This window comes from Diospyros lotus, chromosome 1, assembly GCF_014633365.1.
Source record: "Diospyros lotus cultivar Yz01 chromosome 1, ASM1463336v1, whole genome shotgun sequence".
Taxonomy (NCBI): Eukaryota; Viridiplantae; Streptophyta; class Magnoliopsida; order Ericales; family Ebenaceae; genus Diospyros; species Diospyros lotus.
Genome location: NC_068338.1, coordinates 34,326,711 through 34,346,711, shown reverse-complemented (window position 1 = coordinate 34,346,711; position 20,001 = coordinate 34,326,711). Strand labels below are relative to the sequence as shown.

Below are 20,001 nucleotides of genomic sequence, written 5' to 3'. Positions count from 1 at the left end.
ATTCTTAAGCTCAAATTTAAATAATATAATTATTTCTTTAAAATTTATTATATTATAATAGTATATATGATAGGTGCATGATAAAAATATCTACCATATGAATATGATAAGCAATCAGCATTACGTGTCAGGAATATTTCTCAATCAACCACCAACCACCAACGGAGCAACCTTTTTTCTCTTTAATTTCATTTTCATGGCTGTAACGATGTTCTTGAAGTCCGACTCGTCGGCGGATCAGTTCACATTCCCCTCGTTTCTTTTGCAGATAGCCGCAACCGAAGCAGCAGAGGATGGAGGAGCCGATAAAGCACCGTGAAGAAGCGGCGGGCTTAGAGTATTGGCTGCGATGGCAAGTCCCAGTATGCGCTCTCATCATTCTCCTTCCATTCGCGGTCGCGATCAGAATCCTCCGCCGAGAAGAGCCGCCGCCGCCTCTCCTCGCCTTCTCTGCTACTCATCTGTGGCTTCCTTGCTGGAAAAACCTCAACCCTCTCTGGCTTCTCTTCTTCAGAGCTTTCGCCTTCGCCTCCATGGCTTTCCTCCTCTATCACATCGTCGCTCTCCTCCGGGGCCTCTTCGCCTTCTACTTTTACACTCAGTATGTTTCGTTTCAGCCTTTCTTTAAACCCCCTTCTCCGCTTGATTATTAAGAAAATTAGGGTTTTCTGTTATGCTTTGGGAATTTTATTCCCGCTTCGATTATTCGTGGTGCTTCTACACAAATACCATCATCTGCGCTCTATCGCTCCCATTTTCTGCAGTTAGATGCTTCTATATATTGCTTTCCGCGGTTAGTAGATAAACTTCTTTTGTTTGTGGGATGCGTATTTGCCTCCCTATTTCGTTGGAGGGGTAGATATATTTGGAGAAAATATTTAATGTATCTGAAATACCACGTTAAATTCAATAATATTTTACCATGTATTTAGAGCGTGAATACATTGAATACAGGCAATGGGTGAAGATAAACTCTATTTTAAGTTGAGTTCATCAAAAACTACCAACTAATGGTGATTCTGCCTTTCCCTTCTCTCGAAGTTGCTTAGTTGACGTTGATAGAGATTTGAGCATTATGCTAACTATTCTTGAAATCTAATTACCTATTCTTGTGCTCTATTTGATCTGAAGGTGGACTTTTGCATTGGTCACCATCTACTTTGCAGTATGTCCTCAATCCATACCTTTGTTTTTCCCTTTCATAGACACCAGGCATAAGGTTATGTGAATAAACCATGATTTGATATACTTCCCTTCTGAGAGAGAAATACAATCCTTGTTTATTTTAAACCAGATTCTGCTTATGATTTTTTTCGTGATTTATGCCTTACATGCAGCTTGCAACCTTTATATCTGCCCGTGGATGCTGGATCCACTCCAGGAAACGGTTTACTGATGAAACAATGAGTAGTGAATTTCTGAAAAAGAGTTCTAAAGAGAATGAATCTGATGGCACATCATTTTTGAATCCAGAGGAAACCAATCATGCTATCAAGTCTCAAAGCCATCATAGTAAAAAGGCAAATGTGCATACAGTAGGTTTCTTGGAGCATCTCATGCAAGCTATTTATCAGGTACTCTTTCTATTACCCATTCAAACTGAATAGAATAAGAGAAGAGCGAGCATATGAACTCTGTTATATTCTTCTCAAGTCTGCTTCCTGATGTAGGACAGATCAGGAATTCACTTCCAGTGCTTGAAATTGGTCACTCCTTGATTATTAATCTCAAGGTTGCAGACATAATAATTCATTTGCACTTCGGAAGCACCAGAACATGCGCCCAAAGGCCTTCAGTTGTGGTCTTGAGATTTTTATTCTTCTAACACCGGAAGAAATAATTTTGGGTTTCTAACAGACTTGTGCAGGTGCTGTTATGCTTACAGATATTGTATTTTGGTGTCTTCTAGTCCCGTTTCTTCTCGGTGACAAATTTCAACTCACCCTGGTGAGTATTCTTCCAGAAACAGTTACCCCTTTTAGCGCTAAATTTGTCTTATTCTGCCCTTAGGTCCAACTCTCTTAGCGCCATGCCACTGATACCACCCATGAGCCATTAGTTCTTGATTCTCCTTATTGGAATTATGTTAAATGTTTTTGAGATATAGAAACCTTGAGCAATTTTACAGTGAATATAGTTGGATGATTTGTTAGGTTTGAGATGCTGAGGAAAATTCTGCAAACAAAACCTAGTTCTGTATAAAGAAAGATGGTCTCACAGATGCTTTTCAACATTGAAAGTTTCTTATTCTTGTTCTTTTATGCATCTGCGTGGGATCCATCCCACTTTGTTCTTGAAAAATACACAGAATAGGAGCAGATTTCTTACATTGAACTCATCTGGCCTGCTCCAAAACAGTTGAAAAGAGTATCACCTGTGCACACACAAAAAAGTTTGGCACTCGTGATTTCTCGTGATGTTGAAGATTATATTGAACTTTGTTGTTCAGATTGAATTGCTAAATTTAGTGGGCTCTTTCACGTCTTAATTTGTTTGTATCTTGTTGATAATGTGTGGCAGTTGATTGGATCCATACATAGTGTGAATGCTGTTTTCCTCATTCTTGATTCAGTGCTCAATAGCCAGGCAAGTCAAAAGTATCACCCATTAACATATCACCATGCCTTTAGTTGAGCATCACGGCAATGGATGCAATGGGATTTTGGCGTTTTGTCTAAGCAAGTTTAACTGAACTATTTTCCAATCAATATTTCAGCCGCTTACTTGGTATGGGCTTCCTTATTTTGTGATTTGGAGTGTATCTTATGTTGTCTTCCAATGGATCCTTCATGCCTGCGGTTTTACATGGTAATAATCAATCTCACTCTCTCTCTCTCTCTCTCTCTCTCTCTCTCTCTCTCTCTCTCTCTCTGGGTTGGCAAGGGCTTACTAATAAATTTCACAATTATTATATATCTTAAAGGTGGCCATATCCTTTCCTTGAGCTCTCAACTCCATGGGCGCCTCTCTGGTAACATGCTTGTTTCGTATGCATCATAAATTCAAATATGTTATGTGTCTGGGTTTGTTCCTATTATGCATGCTAAGATATCATTCCAGTGATTTGCTGAACCATGCTATTAAATTGGTGGAATTTTGTTGTTACAGGTATTTTGCCTTGGCTTTGGTTCACCTTCCCTGTTATGGAATATATGTGCTGCTTGTTAAAGCAAAAGTGTGGACTTTCTCAAGGATTTTCCCCAATGCATTTCTAAGGTTGTACTAGTTCCCTTTCTCATAAGAAAGAATGCCGCTTCCATTTTCTTGTTGGACATAAAATTTTGTCAAATTATAATCACTCATGTTCATATTAATTGATTCAAATGAACCTTTATGCCAATGGATTACTTCAAACTTTGTGTCCTGCTAACAATTGTCTCTTCTGGCAGGCCGGTGAATGCCAGTAGCAGGAATTCTATGGAGAAGAAACAGACCTGATCAACTGTAATTCGTCGTCGACTATATCAGTGCCTTATCGGTTATTATAAATCAACATAAAGTAAATGCTTGATCCAAGTAGTTAGTGTTGTAAAAGGCTTTCTGCTTCATGCTTCCCATATTGAAAAGGCTCCCCAGTTCTTGAGGTGCAACACGATACAATTAGGCATGCGTTGCCATTACGTTCCGTTATAGTCCGATGTCTTATTGTCTTATTATGTCCCTTAGAGATGCAAATACCCAAGTTATTGTAGAGTTCAGTGGTGGTACAGGTTAAATTACAGATACAAACAAATGGAGGGATCACTCTCATCCACAATTACATGGGGGACTAAAAACAACTTGAAAAGGCTTCATATTCATATACCCATGTGTCTTCGGCCTCTTTTAACTTATAAGATGTTGAAAATACTCTTACCAAGCGACAATGCTTAACCAGAGTAGGCTTATGCCTGCAAATGCGAATGAATGGAAGGATGATCTTAAGTGTATAAAACTCTTTCATTTTACGTGAGTTGAGATGTAATAATTTTTCTACATAGGCTTTATCGTTATTTATAAAACAGAAAAACCATTTTCATCTTTCACAGACAAATTGTTTCTACAACTCAAACAACACTCATTAGTCACAAATGAGCAATCCTATTAGCACCATCAATATGTGAAAGAAGATACATAAAAAAGAAAATTGCCAAAGTTGCAATGATGGTAAACAAAAAATATGTACTGGTTACAAAGAGTTTAAAGCTATCTATAACTTAATACGCTCTTGAAACAACTTATTTGGTAAGCTAATACCTATAGCCTAGTTTCTGGAAACTTACAAATTATCTCAAGATAAATTGATGTTACCAAGTAAATGTCTAAATTACCTTTACTAATAAGCTCTTGTTGGCAAATACTTTAAAAACTTATTAGTATAAATAAGATGTTCCAACTTACAAACTCCTGGTATCATTAATGATTGAGATTATTGTAGTGACCCATGATTAAGAATTAAATTAATTATTGATGCAGTGTGATAATATAATTTAAAGAAAATATTAAAATAATTTGTTGTGATTTAATAAAATTTAATTATGTGATTTTAAGGAAATAAGAAATTAAAATAATTAATTAATTTGTATTAGGAATTTCTGGAATTACAGGAAAATTAAAAGAAATTCAATAGTGGGATTTTCAAAAATTTCGGGAGTTAATGTAATTAATTAAGTGGGCGTTAGTGCAATTAAAGGAAGTTGGAAGGGGGCTGGCGCATTTTCCGCAAAAGGGGCCGAAGACCCCTTTAAATTTAATGGGGGGCACCATAGGGGTAAAGGCGGGCGCGGGCGCAAGCGGTCGCGCGCGAGGGCAGCCGTGGGCGAGGCGCGGGATCGAATCCGCGGGCGAGCATGCGCGCGAGGCAGTGAAATTCGGCTGATTTTAATTCAGCCCAGGCGTCCAAAAACGACGCCGTTTCGTCTATGGCGGTGGCCTCCAGCGGCCACCCGCGCGCTGCCACGTGGCCGCGCCTCAGCCGTTGCTTTTTGCCTCTTTTTAAAGCCCAAATCGGGCGTTTTTCATGCTGGTTCGAACAGTGAGCAATTACAGAAATTCCAGTGCTCGCGTGAACGTGAAAATGGATGATTTTGGTGCTTAAATCCAGATTAATTCAAGTTTAATTCAAGTTTTAATTACCCAGGTATGTAGAGCAGCTAGTAATTAATATTCTATACGGTCAGAATTTCATTTTTGCGTCCAATTTTGTTAATTTTAGCAATTAATTGGGATATTGCAGTTTGTATAAATTTTACCGTGTTGAGTCGAAACGAGCCTAAGGATATCTCTGTTAAGGCAAGTTCTTTTCACCCACCTCGTCATTACTTTCGTTATCAAATTATTTGACCTCCCTTCGTCTGTTTCGGCTCGTTTATTAATTATAGAATTTTGAGTCGTTTGATTTAAATTTAATTTATGAAGGTGGCTTCGAGGATTTTATTAGTGTGAATTAATTTAAAATAAATGCGAGACTCGTTGGGATTTTAATTGTGGTGCGCCTACGTGGAATTTTAGGCTGTTAAATTATTTATATTACGCGGTTAGATTTAATTAATGCGAGCCATGAATTTATTAATCGCTATTAAACGTTTTACTTCGCAGCGGGAGTGCAAGAAAGAGAAGAAACGGCCGTGTAAAGGCAAGCTCCTAACCCTCTCCTCGTGCTTTTCAATTCCCGTGAAAGACCCCGTGATTTCTCGTATTTAGTCTTCTCCCTTACTTTGTTTTGGCACTTAGCCTTATCTATTGAATTATTATTCATTTGTTTTAATTAAATTAAATCAAATTAAATCCGAGACTTCTAGCATTTTATTTGTTGTGAGCCTATGGGGGTTTGTACCGCCCTCATTCCTTTCGGAATGATGCTGAACCAGTTTGGGGACTAGGTTCCTAGACGTGAGGGTTTATTTACGATTTTATTGGGTTTACTTACAGTTTTTCTCAGATTTATTTATGGTTCGGTTAGAGCTATCGAGCAGTGGGGCAGGGGTCGATTGTTGGTGACGTTGGGGTAGACTATGGTACGGCCCTGATGTGGACCGTCGGGTGGACACCCTTAGTCACTGGCCGTTGACCGGTGCCGGGCATTGCTGACTAGCTCTGCCGGTATGTGATTTACTGCATGAGTAGATGCATTGCATTATTGTTCATGATTTGATATGCACATGGGAACGGGTTGCATGTTGGGATATTCATTTATTGAGTATGCTTGGACACAGACATTCTAGTTTGGTTAGGTTGCATCCAGCGCGGGCATATGCATGGCGTGTGGTTTACTATGTGGGCGGAGCATGGCCTGATGCCTGGATGTATGGGCGCCTTGTATCACGTTGATGCTCACTACGCCATTGCATTTTTATGTGCATTGCATGGATACTGGTAGTATTTAGTTCTCGGACGGGAGTACCGTTCCGAGGGAGCCTATGGCTCGGTTGTCGGGAGTACCGACGGATACAGGTGACGGGAGTACCGGCCTGGGATAGCGCGCGCAGGTTTGTGGAGACATTTGTTGCCTTTCAGGGCAGCGGCAGGTTGGTATGGGACTTGGGTGCCAAGTGTCTTATGTGGGCCCCAAGGACCGGTATGTGCTTTTATTTTGTTATGCTATTGAGCTGTTGTGTTGTAGCGTCTCATGGCTTGTGTGTACCTGGGGGTTTATTTTGGGAAGAGTTTTTTGGTTATACTCAGCCTACAGCCTTTCTTTTCCTTATGCTTGCTGAGTCTCTCGACTCACCTTGCTTTCCATCATTCCAGGTAGTGGCGGCGTGGGCCATAGCAAGGGAGTCAGCTTTAACGGCAGAGTCGGTGTGGTGTACAGGCAGTCTCGTCAATCCCTGCCAACTCTGATGATTGTGTAGGGTCTACTCTATTATTTTCTACTGTGCCAGGTGTTTTCTCGAGTCTTGTGTATTTCGGCACAGGAGTTTGTGTTTGTTTATTTATCTTGTGATCGCTGTGTTAGCGGGGTACCCGTAGTGCATGCATGTGTTTTTCTTCGCTTCCGTTGCTCTCATCTTTGAGTATGCATGCCGGGGTGGTTTTTGTCTGGTGTCTCATTCTTTTCTCCTCCCGTAGGCGCTCCCGTTCGGGTAGTCCGGGTGCTTGGGATATCCGGGCGGGGGTGCTTACAATTATTGTAAATTATCTACGTGCACGCTTAGCTGTCAATTTCAGTTTCCAAAGGGTCAAATGGATTAGTGATACACACTTTCTAACTCATATTTACTGTGTTGCTGAACGGAGTGTTGATTGTCTTGCCAACTCTTCCAAAGTGATTTGATTGGCGTATGAAATGAGGTCTAAAATTTACTCCCAAGTAAGGGAAATCGCAAGAAGGCTTTTAAACCCATCGAGTTCCTTCGATCCAAGCCTGATGAGCGACAGAGTCAATACATACACTATTGCGTTAGCAGTGGCAGACCAAATCATACGCGCAAAAAGGTGCAGCTGTATTCTTCATAAAACAATAACAATAACAATGACCATATGTAGAAGATTCCAAAAAATTGCTTTCTAATCAGTATGGCAAACTTGAAGTATGTAAAGCGTTACATCAAGCTAGTTAATGATTCTGATTCTGATGCTTGGGAAATTGTTTATACAAGGCATGTGGACGAAGAATCTCCACTGCAAAGCGGCCGGGCATTGACTGCATCCTGCATGCCACAAAAGTTCATGCCATAAGGAGACAAATTAAACTAAGCAAGCAAGATCACGACTTCGACATCCAGACTCAGTCCTTGTAAAATATTAACGAATGTTCTATCTGATTGATCCATTCAACCACCAAAATAATGCACATAAATTAAGTCCAAACCTCGCCCCCCTACGGTTATATATATGTAGATGTTCTGCTGCCATCATGGAGGGAGAAGATATATAGATCATATCTACTCTCAGATTCTTTAACAAGATGAGAAATATTTCCACGCCCTCCTCACTGCTGATCACTTGCCTGGTTTGCTTGCTGGCCATGAATATGATGGCTTCAGTTTCATCCGCCGGACCGGCACATGCACTGAAGGTGGGATATTATCGGCATTCTTGCCCATCTGCAGAAAGAATCATCAGAAAGGCCGTGAGAAAAGCAGTTCCAAGCAATTAATCCAGGAATAGCCGCCGGCCTCATCCGGCTCCACTTCCATGACTGCTTTGTCCGAGTAATTTAGCTGCCTTCTAATTTTCTTTCTTCTTCTTCTTGGTTATTAATTTGCTAAGGCGCCCACTGGGTGGAAGACACATTGCATAGAAAACACATGAATATGAGAACACCAATAAAGCTGAATTCATCGCGCTGCCATTGATAAATGATAATCAGTGGTTGAATTGATGCCTAAGCCAAGCGTGTCAGTGTTTTTAATTTGGGATACTGCAGGGTTGCGATGCTTCAATACTTCTTAACACAACAAGAGCAGGGCAACGTTCAGAGAAAGAACATCCGGCAAATGGCGCCAGCCTGAGAGGCCTGGAGGTGGTTGACAAGGCCAAAGCCAAGCTCGAGGCCGCCAAATGCGCCCGAAGACCGTGTCATGCGCCGACATACTCGCGTTCGCAGCACGCGACAACGCCTCCATCGTCGGAGGAATTTCATACTCCGTGCCGGCGGGGAGTCGCGACGGACGGATTTCCCTGCTGTCCGATGTCAACGATAGCCTTCCTCGTCCTATCCCCAACCCCGAATTGCTCACTCGCAACTTCGCCCAGAAGGGCCTGTCCGCGACGGAGATGGTGGCGCTGTCCAGAGCCCACTCCATCGGAATCTCCCACTGTACGAGCTTCCAGAAACGCCTCTGCTCCGGCACCGGATCGCCTCGACGTTCAGTACTACAGGAATCTGAACGTCGAGATTCACCGTACTACGCTTCCTTTCTCAAGAGAAAGTGTCCCGATTCGAATCGTGATGATGTCTTCGGATCAAATATTGGCAAGTAGCCCGTTAACTGCAAAGGCGGTGGCTAAATATGCCAGTAATCCTGCTCTTTGGGTGGCGGACTATGCGTCGGCGATGATGCGTGCGGTTGGGCACCATTGATGTGCTAACTGGAAATCGAAGCGATGTCAGAAAGAATTGCCGGTTTGTCAAGTAGCTGCTAATTAGGCGCGCGGCTGCATGAAGTGTACTGCAACTGAGAAAAGAGTTTGTTATAATAATAATAATAATAATAATAATAATAATAATAATAATAGCAAAAATGATAATTTCTTTGGTGAATTTATTATGTAAAATTACATATTACATTTAAAATATTATCTATGGTGCAATCAAAGTAATTATTATTTTATTTTATTTTATTTTTACCTTTAGAATAATTTTATCAGTTATAAAGTAAGATATATTTATCATCAATTAATCAAAATATTTTTAAATTAAATATATATATAATAAATACACATTTTTCTTAATCATTATCTTCATATATATTTTTTTGTTTAAAAAACTCAAAAGCACAACAATAAAAAATATTTCTTTGCTTAATTTAAACCCATGAGCTTCAATTTATTATAATAAATTTAAGAATAATCTTATAATTGTACAAAGACGTGTTTAATTATACATTGCCTCAAATGGGGACAGATTATGTAGGGGCTCTCGCCTTGTAGAGTATTTCAATTAATCAATTGAAAAGTAAGATATATTGTAGTGACTCCTAGCTAGTTTAGGGTTTAGAATTCATTTATTTATTCTTGTGTCAAGTTATTTTTGCTGAGACTGAGAGTGAGAGAATTGAGAAGTGGCCGCAATAACAGTTTCGTTTGTTGCAGCTTAATTAAAGAAATTATAACTTATAATTTCTTAGATTATAGCTTCTAAAACTTAGAATAAGTTGTGAAGCTGTTTGTTGCAACTTCTTAGAAGTTGTAGTTAAGTAATTGTGGTGTTTGATACCATAAATTGTAAAATAACTTATTTTTGTATAATTGTCCATAATACCCTTAGTAGTTATAGAATGATAATTTAAAAATTAATTAATGTATATGTATAAGTTTCAAGTGTTATAAAAAAATTCATTAAAGTATAGAGAGAGAAGAAGATGATAAGAGAGAGGAAGAGATTTGAAAATGGAGATGGCGGTGGAAAAGAAAAATCCATGATTGCGTAGACAAAAGGGTAATTCTTTGCTAAAAATAAGGATAAAATTGTCATAAAAATATAATTATTTAAGTAAAAATTGTAAAAACTGGGATACCTCAGCTTTGAAAAAACCAGCTTCTACCCCTTCTAAAAATTAATAGAAGCTATAAATTAAAATTCTATAAACTAAAACAAATACATACATCTCAACTTTTTTGAAAGTAGGATAAGATAATTCTCATTGCATTATTATTATTATTTCATTATTATTATTACATTGCCTTAGCTTAGCTTAGCTTAAGCTTAAGCTTACTAGTTAGTTACGAGGCATGGGCATGGGGATGGGGAAATACTTAATTAATACTTCTTACAGATATATAGAATAGAATAGAAATGCAAGTTCATGCCCAATCCAGTGGATGCATGCATCATGCAGTCCTCTACTTTCCGCATCAAAATCCGCCGCCACCCCCTCCTACTCCTCCACCACCCCCACCAAATCCTCCTCCTCCTCCGGCACCACCGCCAAACCCACCACCCTTTCCACCTCCAGCACCGCCACCGATGCCCCCGCCTCCACCAGCACCACCTCCAACCCCACCGCCTTCTCCACCTCCAGCACCACCGCCAAACCCACCGCCTTTTCCACCTCCAGCCCCCCCACCTATGCCTCCGCCTCCACCAGCACCACCTCCAACCCCACCGCCTTCTCCACCTCCACCTCCAGCACCACCGCCAAACCCACCGCCTTTTCCACCTCCAGCCCCCCCACCTATGCCTCCGCCTCCACCAGCACCACCTCCAACCCCACCGCCTTCTCCACCTCCGGCACCACTGCCAAACCCACCTCCAGCCCCCCCACCTATGCCTCCGCCTCCACCAGCACCACCTCCAACCCCACCGCCTTCTCCACCTCCGGCACCACCGCCAAACCCACCGCCTTTTCCACCCCCAGCACCGCCACCGACGCCTCCGCCTCCACCAGCACCACCTCCAAACCCACCGCCTTTTCCACCTCCAGCTCCGCCACCGATGCCTCCGCCTCCACCAGCACCACCGCCAAATCCACCTCCGGCGCCACCACCTCCACCTGCACCCCCTCCTTTGCCTCCCCCTCCACCAATGCCGCCACCTATCCCACCGCCTTTCCCTCCTCCAGCACCGCCCCCTCCACCAAAACCGCCACCATGGCCACCTCCACCACCAAAGCCTCCGCCGCCGCCATGTCCCTTGCCAAATCCTCCATCAATATTGGTGTCTTCCTCAAGCCTTCTTCCTTCTGCTATTCTCACAACCAACAAAGCCACCGCCAACAAAGTTAGAACTAACACTACTGGAACATGTTTCGGAAACTTCCCCATCTCTCCTATATATGAAAGAGAAGAAAGGAAATGATCACGAGAAGCCTGTTTGCATTGCTTCATGCAACAACCATGACAACTCTATTTATAGTAGAGCTAGCGCCCTGGCCCCTGAGAGATCAAGAACCCCCCAGCTAATAATTAATTAATAAATTAATATTGCATGAAGCAGTATCAGTCTCAGAACCAGAATATATAGAACAACCAACTCACTTATCTCTCAGTCTCTCTCTCTCCCTCCCTCCCTCAAAGTGGCATCATGCATGATAGTTCGATGCAAAATTTTCAACCGGACTTGACTTTTGGATCCTCCAAGTCAGTCGTCGGTGCATGGTGTGGACCTTTTTTTTATTGGATTACAACCCCCAACCACCTAAATGCCACCTGCCGCCACCGGTCGTTTTCCTAATTAATTCATCCATCATCGTATCCATATACGATATGATGGGATAATACGTAGTTCGCTTTGTTCACATGATCATGACGAGTTCGTTTCTTCCTTCGTCTCCGAATTAATTCTGGGTTTGGAATTAAATTAATATAATTATTATTATTATTCCGAATTAATTATGAGTTTGGAATTAGATTAATATAATAATTATTATTATTAATATTAGTTACAGGCCTCCAACAACGAACTCCAAAGGTAGAGTAATTGGCGGCTCTAAAGCTTAATTATATAGTTGCAATTCCAACTGGGAACTTAATTCAGATATATACTGCATATATATATATATATAAAGGCTAAAGCATGAGATCGATCATGAATCATTGGCCACATCGCAAAATGGGCATGCATCTGTGCTTAATTGTTGGACTACTGATCTAGTAATTTATTATAATTTTTTATTATATACATGATGATGATGATGATGATGATGATATAATTGCTTGTGCTGTGTTGTTAATTAAATCAGAATAACTACTCGTTTATTTATCTTAAACTTTTTAAATACCAATTAATGGGCATGTATTATACATATATTAGGGATAACCCGTTCCTGAAGGCACGGTATAATTAAAAAAAATTGAACGTGAAATAATTAAACACTGAACATGGTTATCAAATAATGCATAACACCTTACTTACTTTACAATAAAAAAAATTAAAATTAAAATGTACATCAATTAGTGCTACTGACATCAAATTATAACTACATAAGAAAAAAAAAATATCATATTATCATACACCAAAAAGAGTGAGTTAAAACTTTATAAAAAATGAGTTAAAGTTTTCTAATTTGATAATGTAAAATTACCATTAGATGGAATATTTTTTCAATTTGATTCAACATTGATGTTAGGTTAAGTGGACTTCTGATTTACCATTGATGTGGTTATTCCAATTTTCAATTTGATTCCATCTAATATTATCTTTAAGAGCATCAGCATCTAAATTTAATTTGTTTTTAAAATTAATAGTCATTTTTTAAGAAATTCAACACACTATCCTATAAAAATTATTATTTTTATTAAAAAATTAATGAAAGTATTTTTTTATATTAAAAGTAAATATAAAAAAAATTACCACCACTGTAAAATATTAACTCTGTTTGGACAGAAGATGAGATGGAGGAGATTGTGCAACACTTGGTGATCTTATCAATTTCCCCATCTTTACTTTGTCTTTTACTCAGGAAGGGTTTGACAACCTGTTCAAACACTTCTTAATGGTTTGATAATTGTGTATTTTTTGGTTGTGTACATGTTTTTGATAAATTTGTTTATATTTTTTTCAAAATTAAGATAATTCCCGGCCTTCAGTGGTATTAGAAGTAAAAATATATGTAATTTTTATTTCATTATATCACTATTTTTCTTATAAAAAAAATACTTTCCAATCTATTTTCATTCTATCTCTCTCCCAAATGCACCATTTAGATAATGTATCATTGGTCTAACTCAAGCATAGAATGTATCTTACTAATGCGAATGCACTGTCATACTCATTTTCTTTACAGTCAAAGTTTGGTTAATATTACGTAAAATATTAACTCTAATTGGAGATTGTGTAGCAAAATTACACACAAAATTTCCCCCATAATTTATGAACTTACATAAAATTTAATTAATCTAATATACAGAATCTACACATACAAAACAAATATACAAAATACACAATCCATCTTGGGACTACAAAATACATGAAATACATAAATATACACACATAATATACACACACAAAACACACACATATACATAATATAAACACACACCCACTGCCATTGCCAAGGTTATATAGATATATACACACACGAAACGCACATATACACATAATATAAACACACACACACATCATATAAACACACACCCACTGCCACACACTCTCTCTCTCACACACCCATTTTGACCGTGACACAGAACACACACATATACATAATATATACACACAGAACACACATATATGCATAATATAAATACACACACATAATATAAACACGCACCCACTGCCATTGTCAAGGTCGGCCGCCGACCCACCGCCACACACACACACTCTCTCTCTATGTGCGCCTTTAGACACACCCATATTCACACACACACACCCATTTTGACCGTCACATAATACAACACACATATACATAATATATACACACAACACACACACCGCACTTGATATTTATAGAACAGACACATATACAAAAATTATGTTAAAGGAAGAATTTGTTTTTTTTTTCTTTGGCTAAATTACAAATTAAGTGGAATATTTCATTTTTTATTTTATTTTTTCTTGATTTATGAATGAATTAATGTATGATTTGATCCTAACTTGAATTTACTTCAATTAATTAATATTGAAGATAGCGTAAGAACTAAGAACTTCATTTTTTTCATCTCCAAGTTAACCCCGTCATGTTTGGAAGAAATTTACCAGGTAAACGGCGTCGCGAGCAGCGAAGGCAGTGATGTCGGCGCAGGAGACGACTTGGCCGCACTTCTTGTGGACGCGCTCTCGAAGATCGTTGATGATCTTGAACGCCTCTGCTCTTAGGCTCAGGTTCGGAGGAGTGTCCTGCTCAGTCTTGGCCCACTGGCTGATCCATCAAGCAATACTGAACCATCGCATCCCTACATCACACAGAGGAAAAGGCAAAGCAAAATTAAGCTTCACAATTATTGTCCTGATGATCCATGCCGAAATCAATGATCCGAAATCAGATCTGCAAAGCGAAGTGAAATCTGAAAGCAGTAGGCAAAGACGCATGAAGCTAGCTAAGAAAATGTGGATGTACAGACCAGAACAAAGCAATCATGGAAGTGGAGGCGGAGGATGCCGGCAGCTTGGCCGATGTCATCATTGAAGACCTTATTGAGGCGTTTCTGGATGATGTCTTCGAGCTTAGGACAGCTGGACTCATAGAAGGTCCAGGAAAGGCCGCTCACGATTTGAGCCGAGGACTGAGCTTCTGAAAAGTGCAAGCGAGAGCACACAAGCAGGAGAAAAAGCATGGAGGTGAAGAAGACCGCGAGAGAGCTGAATGAAGCAGCATTCATTTTCCAGGCCATGGCTGGTGGTGAGTTTTAGTAGTTGTAGCAGAAGCCCACACTGCACACTACTATGAAGTTGTAAAACTATGGAGTTTTAGTAGGTAGGCAGCCAACCTACAGCCTATAGGTGAGCTCAGCCATAAATTTATACAGATAATTGATTACAAATGACATGAAAGAGCTACACTACTGTGAAGTTGTAAAACCAAATAATGTTAATGTTAAGAGCTACACTACCATCGGACGCGCCTCAACCGCCGCACCCAGCCGCTGCATCGTCCGCCACCGCGAGCCCACCCCGCTCGCTGTTTCAGGCTCCATTGCTTATATATATACATAGAGAGAAAGGGGGGGACTGGAGACGGGGATGGATTGGTGGGTGGGAGGGAGAGAGAGAAAGACAGAGGGAGAGGGACACTCAGATGGCTGCTGTGGGCGGGAAAATTTATAATCTGAGCCATCAAATATATTAGAAATGATCTGAGCCACTGAAATGTCTCACTTTTGAGACATTTTCAAAAACAGTTCTGTTTTATTATATAGATATATATATATTGTTTTATCAATGGAGTTTGCTATATATATATAGAACAGCATTTTAATTTCATCTGGTATTCTGGTAAGTCATCAAATTTAACAGTTTGGTAATTATTAATTATTCAAATCAAACAGTAACTAATTAAGGACATTGAACAATTGGCAGCATTAGCATTGCTGGAATGAAATTATATTTTTTAATTAATTACAACAATAATAATTTTCAAAGCTAGAATATTATTATTATAATAATAATAATAATAATTAATGCGGGGCAAAAGAGTGGTGGTTGTGGAGATATTGACATTTTGATTTGGAGTCATAATTAGAGCAGAGCAGAGCGGAGCAGGGAAATAAATAAGAGTAATGGCAGACAGACAGAGATAGATAGATAGATGGAACAACATTTCAAATTTCTCATTTATTTCTCTGAGTGATCATCATTTCAGTTTAGAGTTTTATACATCTATATATGTTATTATTATTATCAACGAAATGACCCAAAGGAGGAAGGAGATAGATAGAGTTTTATTTTGAATAATAATAATGTAAAGAGTAATAACTGATACGCTCATGTGATGCGATGTTTTTTTAGTGAAAGAGGTTAAAAAAATTATATATTATTATTTTTGTTAGGATTTATGATTCAAAATGTATTTTTTCATATAATTGATATATGTTGTTTGTATGCATTTTGTTATATATTTGGGTTTCATCTTATGTTCATTTAACTAACATTTAAATGTGTAAATAATCTGTTGTTTATATTGTGGACCATTAGCTATTGGGCCGAGATCTATTTTCTGAGCCAAGCCCATTTGTCATGCGGCCCATACATTTTTTGCCCCAGCCCGGTTGCTTGCTGCAGCTATTTAAGGGCAGCTTCTTGCCATAATCTGATATCATCTGCTATTGCTTTCTCTCTTGAAACCCTAAAATTGGCGCTCTTGAAGTGAGACTCTCTCTCGCTTGTGAATCCTTCTCTTGTTCGATTAGCTTCGGTTTGTTGATAAGATCACTCGGTAAGATTGTATTGTTTTAATCTCTGTTGTTGAATCACCTGAGGCGTGAGAGATTTGGTGTAACTAATAGATCAGATTCTTAACTCGATCTTGAGATCGGTAGAACAGATTCTATACTTGTTCTTGTATTTAGTTTCTGATTTCAGTTGATGTATTTGCAATACGTTTTTATTCTTGCTGTGATATTGTAATCAGGTTGTAATCAAAAGCTATTAGTGGATTGACTAGAGGCGGAGCCTCTACCGTGAGTAGGATCTATTGATCCGAACACGTAAAAGCTTTGTGTTCTTTCACTTTTCTCAGTTTTATGCTTGTTCTTGGTTGGTTTGGCTGATTAAAACAGGGTTAATACATTAACAATTTTTTTAATTAATATTTTTTAATAAAAATCAATAATATTATTATTAATTATAGTTTTAATATTTTTTATTTTAAAAATATAATGACATGTGATAATATTTTACTAGTGCATCACCCGTGCATCGCACAGATATCGCAAGAAAAAAATAATAATCGTTAAAGCAGAAGTTACCTAATTCAATAGTTATAACAAATGAACATTATAATATAGAAGTAAAAAATAAACAAAATAATCACGTTGCAATCATGAGAAATGAACAAACATACAACAAAATTAGTTATTCAATTATTTCGGAATATGTATGTCCCTTTTTGTCTGACCTTTTTTTATTTTCTGACATTTTTTATGCTTTTATTATAGTTTTTCTACTAACACATATGTGTGTCTTTAACAAAAAATTATATCCAACATCTATAATATTCGTGACTTGTTAGAGTGAGGTTAACGTCTACCATTTTTAACACACTACTTTTACTTTGATGTACTAAACACTAAAAATGTGACATGTCTTATTCTGAACTCTCAGTAGTAAAGTAGTTGATTACTCAGTACAAATAGTGATTTCTCGATCCATTTTATTAATTATTTGATTGAAGATGTTTCTCGCCCTTTTCGTTATGATTTCAATATTGTGTATGTTATTAAACTATAGCTCAATTATGATAAATTCTTGTGTAATACGATAAAAAGAATAATTTGTGCAGTGAAAACAAAAAAAAATAAAGAATGTAGGTAAGAATGTAGTTAGGAACATTAAACACCCACTATAAATTAGTAGGCTAAAAAAAATATACAAATAAATAGAAGTGAAAGAACATAAAAAATGAGCAAATGCATATGTGTGAATTAGTAAAAAAAAAATAATAATAATAATAAAAGAAAGCAAAAAACATGTAGATCAAACACATTGCCTAGATATAAATCCAGTAACAACTAAAATATTTAGAAATAAAAAATCAGCAAACCAAGTTTACCTTACATAAAAAATTATAACAAAAACCAACAAATAAAATTCAGTAGCAATTAACAAAACAACCTCAAAAGTTTTATAGGAATAGGTCATAACAAAAAAAAAAAAAAACATTGTAATCCGAAACCAATCAGATAAACTTTTTTCAGTTATCCTCTTTTTTTATCATCGATTGAATCTTCTTAGTTGTATTAGTCAACAAATCACCAAGGAGAGTCATTTTGGCAAAACACCCTTTATAGTTTTTCAGTGTATCTATAACTCACGACCAGTGCCGGACCTGAGATTTTGGGGCCTTGAGGCAAAATGTAAAAATGGGCCCCAAATCGCAGCAACTAACCACTGAAATTTGAAGGCTTGAACTTGGAGGCTGAAGCAAATCTGAAATTTGAAGGCTTGAAGCAGATGCAGATCTAGCCAACGAGGGCGAGCGATGGAGGGCGAGAGAGAGGCAGTGCGACGAAGCTACGGAGCGAGAGAGAGGCAGTGAGCAACGGAGTGAGAGACACCACCACCGGCCACGAGGGTGAGGCGAGCCGGCGAGGGCGACCGAGCAGCGAGAAGAGAGAGAGCGAAGGGCAACCAGTGACGGAGTAGCGAGAGGAGAGAGAGGCAGCGAGCGACGGTTCAACGGAGCAGCGAAATGGGAGAGTGAGGGCGAGCCACCGACGGGGAGGGCGAACGTGAAGCCAGGAGTGACGGACGAAGCAAGAAAGGCAGCGAAAGCGAGAGAGGGAGAAGGGCAGGGTGAAGCTTTGTAGAGGGGAGGGGGAGGGGTGGGCGGCTGGGTCTAGGCAGTGGGCCCTTACAAGAGGGAGGTTTGGGCCCCTAAATAGTTAATAAATAGTTAATTTTTCATGGGCCCTGAGGCGGTTGCCTCATGGAAGGTCTGGCCCTGCTCACGACCCAACTTCAGCAACGTAATAATCTCATTATTAAATGAAAAAATCTAAAATATAATGTCATTAATTAGTATTTATGTCATACATATTAGGAACCCCTAAACTTATTTTACAAATATAAATGAAGCACATTTTACTCCTCAATTTCGATCTTTTTAATCTTTCAATAAAGAGCAAACTCTTGCTGTTGAGAAAGGTAGGCATCACACGTTAGAATATGTTTTAGCACATAGTCATTTTTAACACATTGCAAATCTTAAAATCTTAAACACTATACTAACCTGATTTGCTTCTAGCATACACATGCATTTAGAGATCAAATTAGGGTTAATTATCAATTTCATCACACTAAAAACTTTACTACGTTTGCAAATCTTTATATATATAAAAGTAGGATAGTCACTGCTAAGAGTTGACTTACCCAATTTTCCGCCTAAATTGTGCTGATTTATTTATTTTTTTCTCAAGCTATTAATCTGTTTATATTAATTATTCAACAAGTTTCAATGTAGCAAGTTTATTGAATATAGCAGGTTTCAATGTACTAAAAAATAAATTATTCAATAATATTTTATTTAATTTATTAAATACAACAAGTTTCAATGCACTAAACCAAAAAATTAATTATTTAATTTATTAAATATAACAGGTTTCAATGCACCAAAAAATAAATTATTCAATAATATTTTATTCAACTTATTAAATACAACAAGTTTCAATGCACTAAAAATTGAATTATTCAATTTATTGAATATAGCAATTCTGATGCATCAAAGAATAATTTATTTAAACTTATTAAATACAACAAGTTTCAATGCACTAAAAAATAAATTATTCAATTTATTGAATATAACAGTTCCAATGCATAAAAAAAATAAGTTATTCAATTTATTAAATACAATAGATAAATATTTAAGAATTAAGAAATAAAAATATATATCTTACACATTAAACAACAGATAAAATTACCCCTCCAAACAAATGGAATGCTATTTGTCAAACAAAAAAAATTTCAAGCTTCTTATGGCATTTGAATACAGCATATAGTGATTAAATAAAATATATAATTATTTAATTATGATTTATTCAATTTATTAAATACAGTAATTTCAATACATCAAAAAATAAATTATTCAATTTATTGAATACAACATATAAATATTTAGAAATCCAACAGATAAATATTTTTTGGTGCAGGTTTCAATGCACCAAAAAATAAATTATTCAATAATAATTTATTCAACTTATTAAATACAACAAGTTTCAATGCATCAAAAAATGAATTACTCAATTTATTGAATATAGCAGTTCTAA

General features: G+C 37.8%; 4 protein-coding genes across 6 annotated transcripts; 2 read left to right on the top strand and 2 right to left on the bottom strand.

The window, feature by feature from the left end:
- Positions 1-120: 120 nt before the first annotated feature.
- Positions 121-3,804, top strand: LOC127789034 (uncharacterized). Of its 2 annotated transcripts, XM_052317818.1 has the most exons (9): positions 121-601; positions 1,132-1,165; positions 1,338-1,574; positions 1,858-1,947; positions 2,521-2,586; positions 2,717-2,808; positions 2,924-2,971; positions 3,109-3,216; positions 3,390-3,804. In XM_052317818.1, exons 1-9 carry the CDS (start codon positions 294-296, stop codon positions 3,436-3,438), a joined length of 1,032 nt encoding a protein of 343 aa, XP_052173778.1. In that variant the 5' UTR covers positions 121-293; the 3' UTR covers positions 3,439-3,804. The 2 variants fall into 2 exon arrangements, with proteins under 2 accessions (XP_052173778.1, XP_052173850.1); XM_052317890.1 differs by lacking the exon at positions 1,132-1,165 and having other exon boundaries at positions 123-601.
- Positions 3,805-8,389: 4,585 nt separating this feature from the next.
- LOC127788554 (peroxidase 5-like) lies at positions 8,390-9,090 on the top strand. Its single transcript, XM_052316976.1, has one exon. It carries the CDS (start codon positions 8,485-8,487, stop codon positions 8,905-8,907), a length of 423 nt encoding a protein of 140 aa, XP_052172936.1. The 5' UTR covers positions 8,390-8,484; the 3' UTR covers positions 8,908-9,090.
- Positions 9,091-10,270: 1,180 nt separating this feature from the next.
- LOC127812050 (glycine-rich cell wall structural protein-like) lies at positions 10,271-11,716 on the bottom strand. 2 transcript variants are annotated; one of them, XM_052352333.1, is made up of 2 exons: positions 10,962-11,716; positions 10,271-10,871 (listed from the first exon to the last, which is right to left on the bottom strand). In XM_052352333.1, exons 1-2 carry the CDS (start codon positions 11,470-11,472, stop codon positions 10,501-10,503), a joined length of 882 nt encoding a protein of 293 aa, XP_052208293.1. In that variant the 5' UTR covers positions 11,473-11,716; the 3' UTR covers positions 10,271-10,500. The 2 variants fall into 2 exon arrangements, with proteins under 2 accessions (XP_052208293.1, XP_052208301.1); XM_052352341.1 differs by having other exon boundaries at positions 10,271-10,763.
- Positions 11,717-14,003: 2,287 nt separating this feature from the next.
- LOC127789828 (peroxidase 12-like) lies at positions 14,004-15,267 on the bottom strand. Its single transcript, XM_052318843.1, has 2 exons — positions 14,644-15,267; positions 14,004-14,475 (listed from the first exon to the last, which is right to left on the bottom strand). The coding sequence occupies exons 1-2, from the start codon at positions 14,911-14,913 to the stop codon at positions 14,401-14,403; spliced, it is 345 nt and encodes a 114-aa protein (XP_052174803.1). The 5' UTR covers positions 14,914-15,267; the 3' UTR covers positions 14,004-14,400.
- Between the last annotated feature and the right edge of the window lie 4,734 nt (positions 15,268-20,001).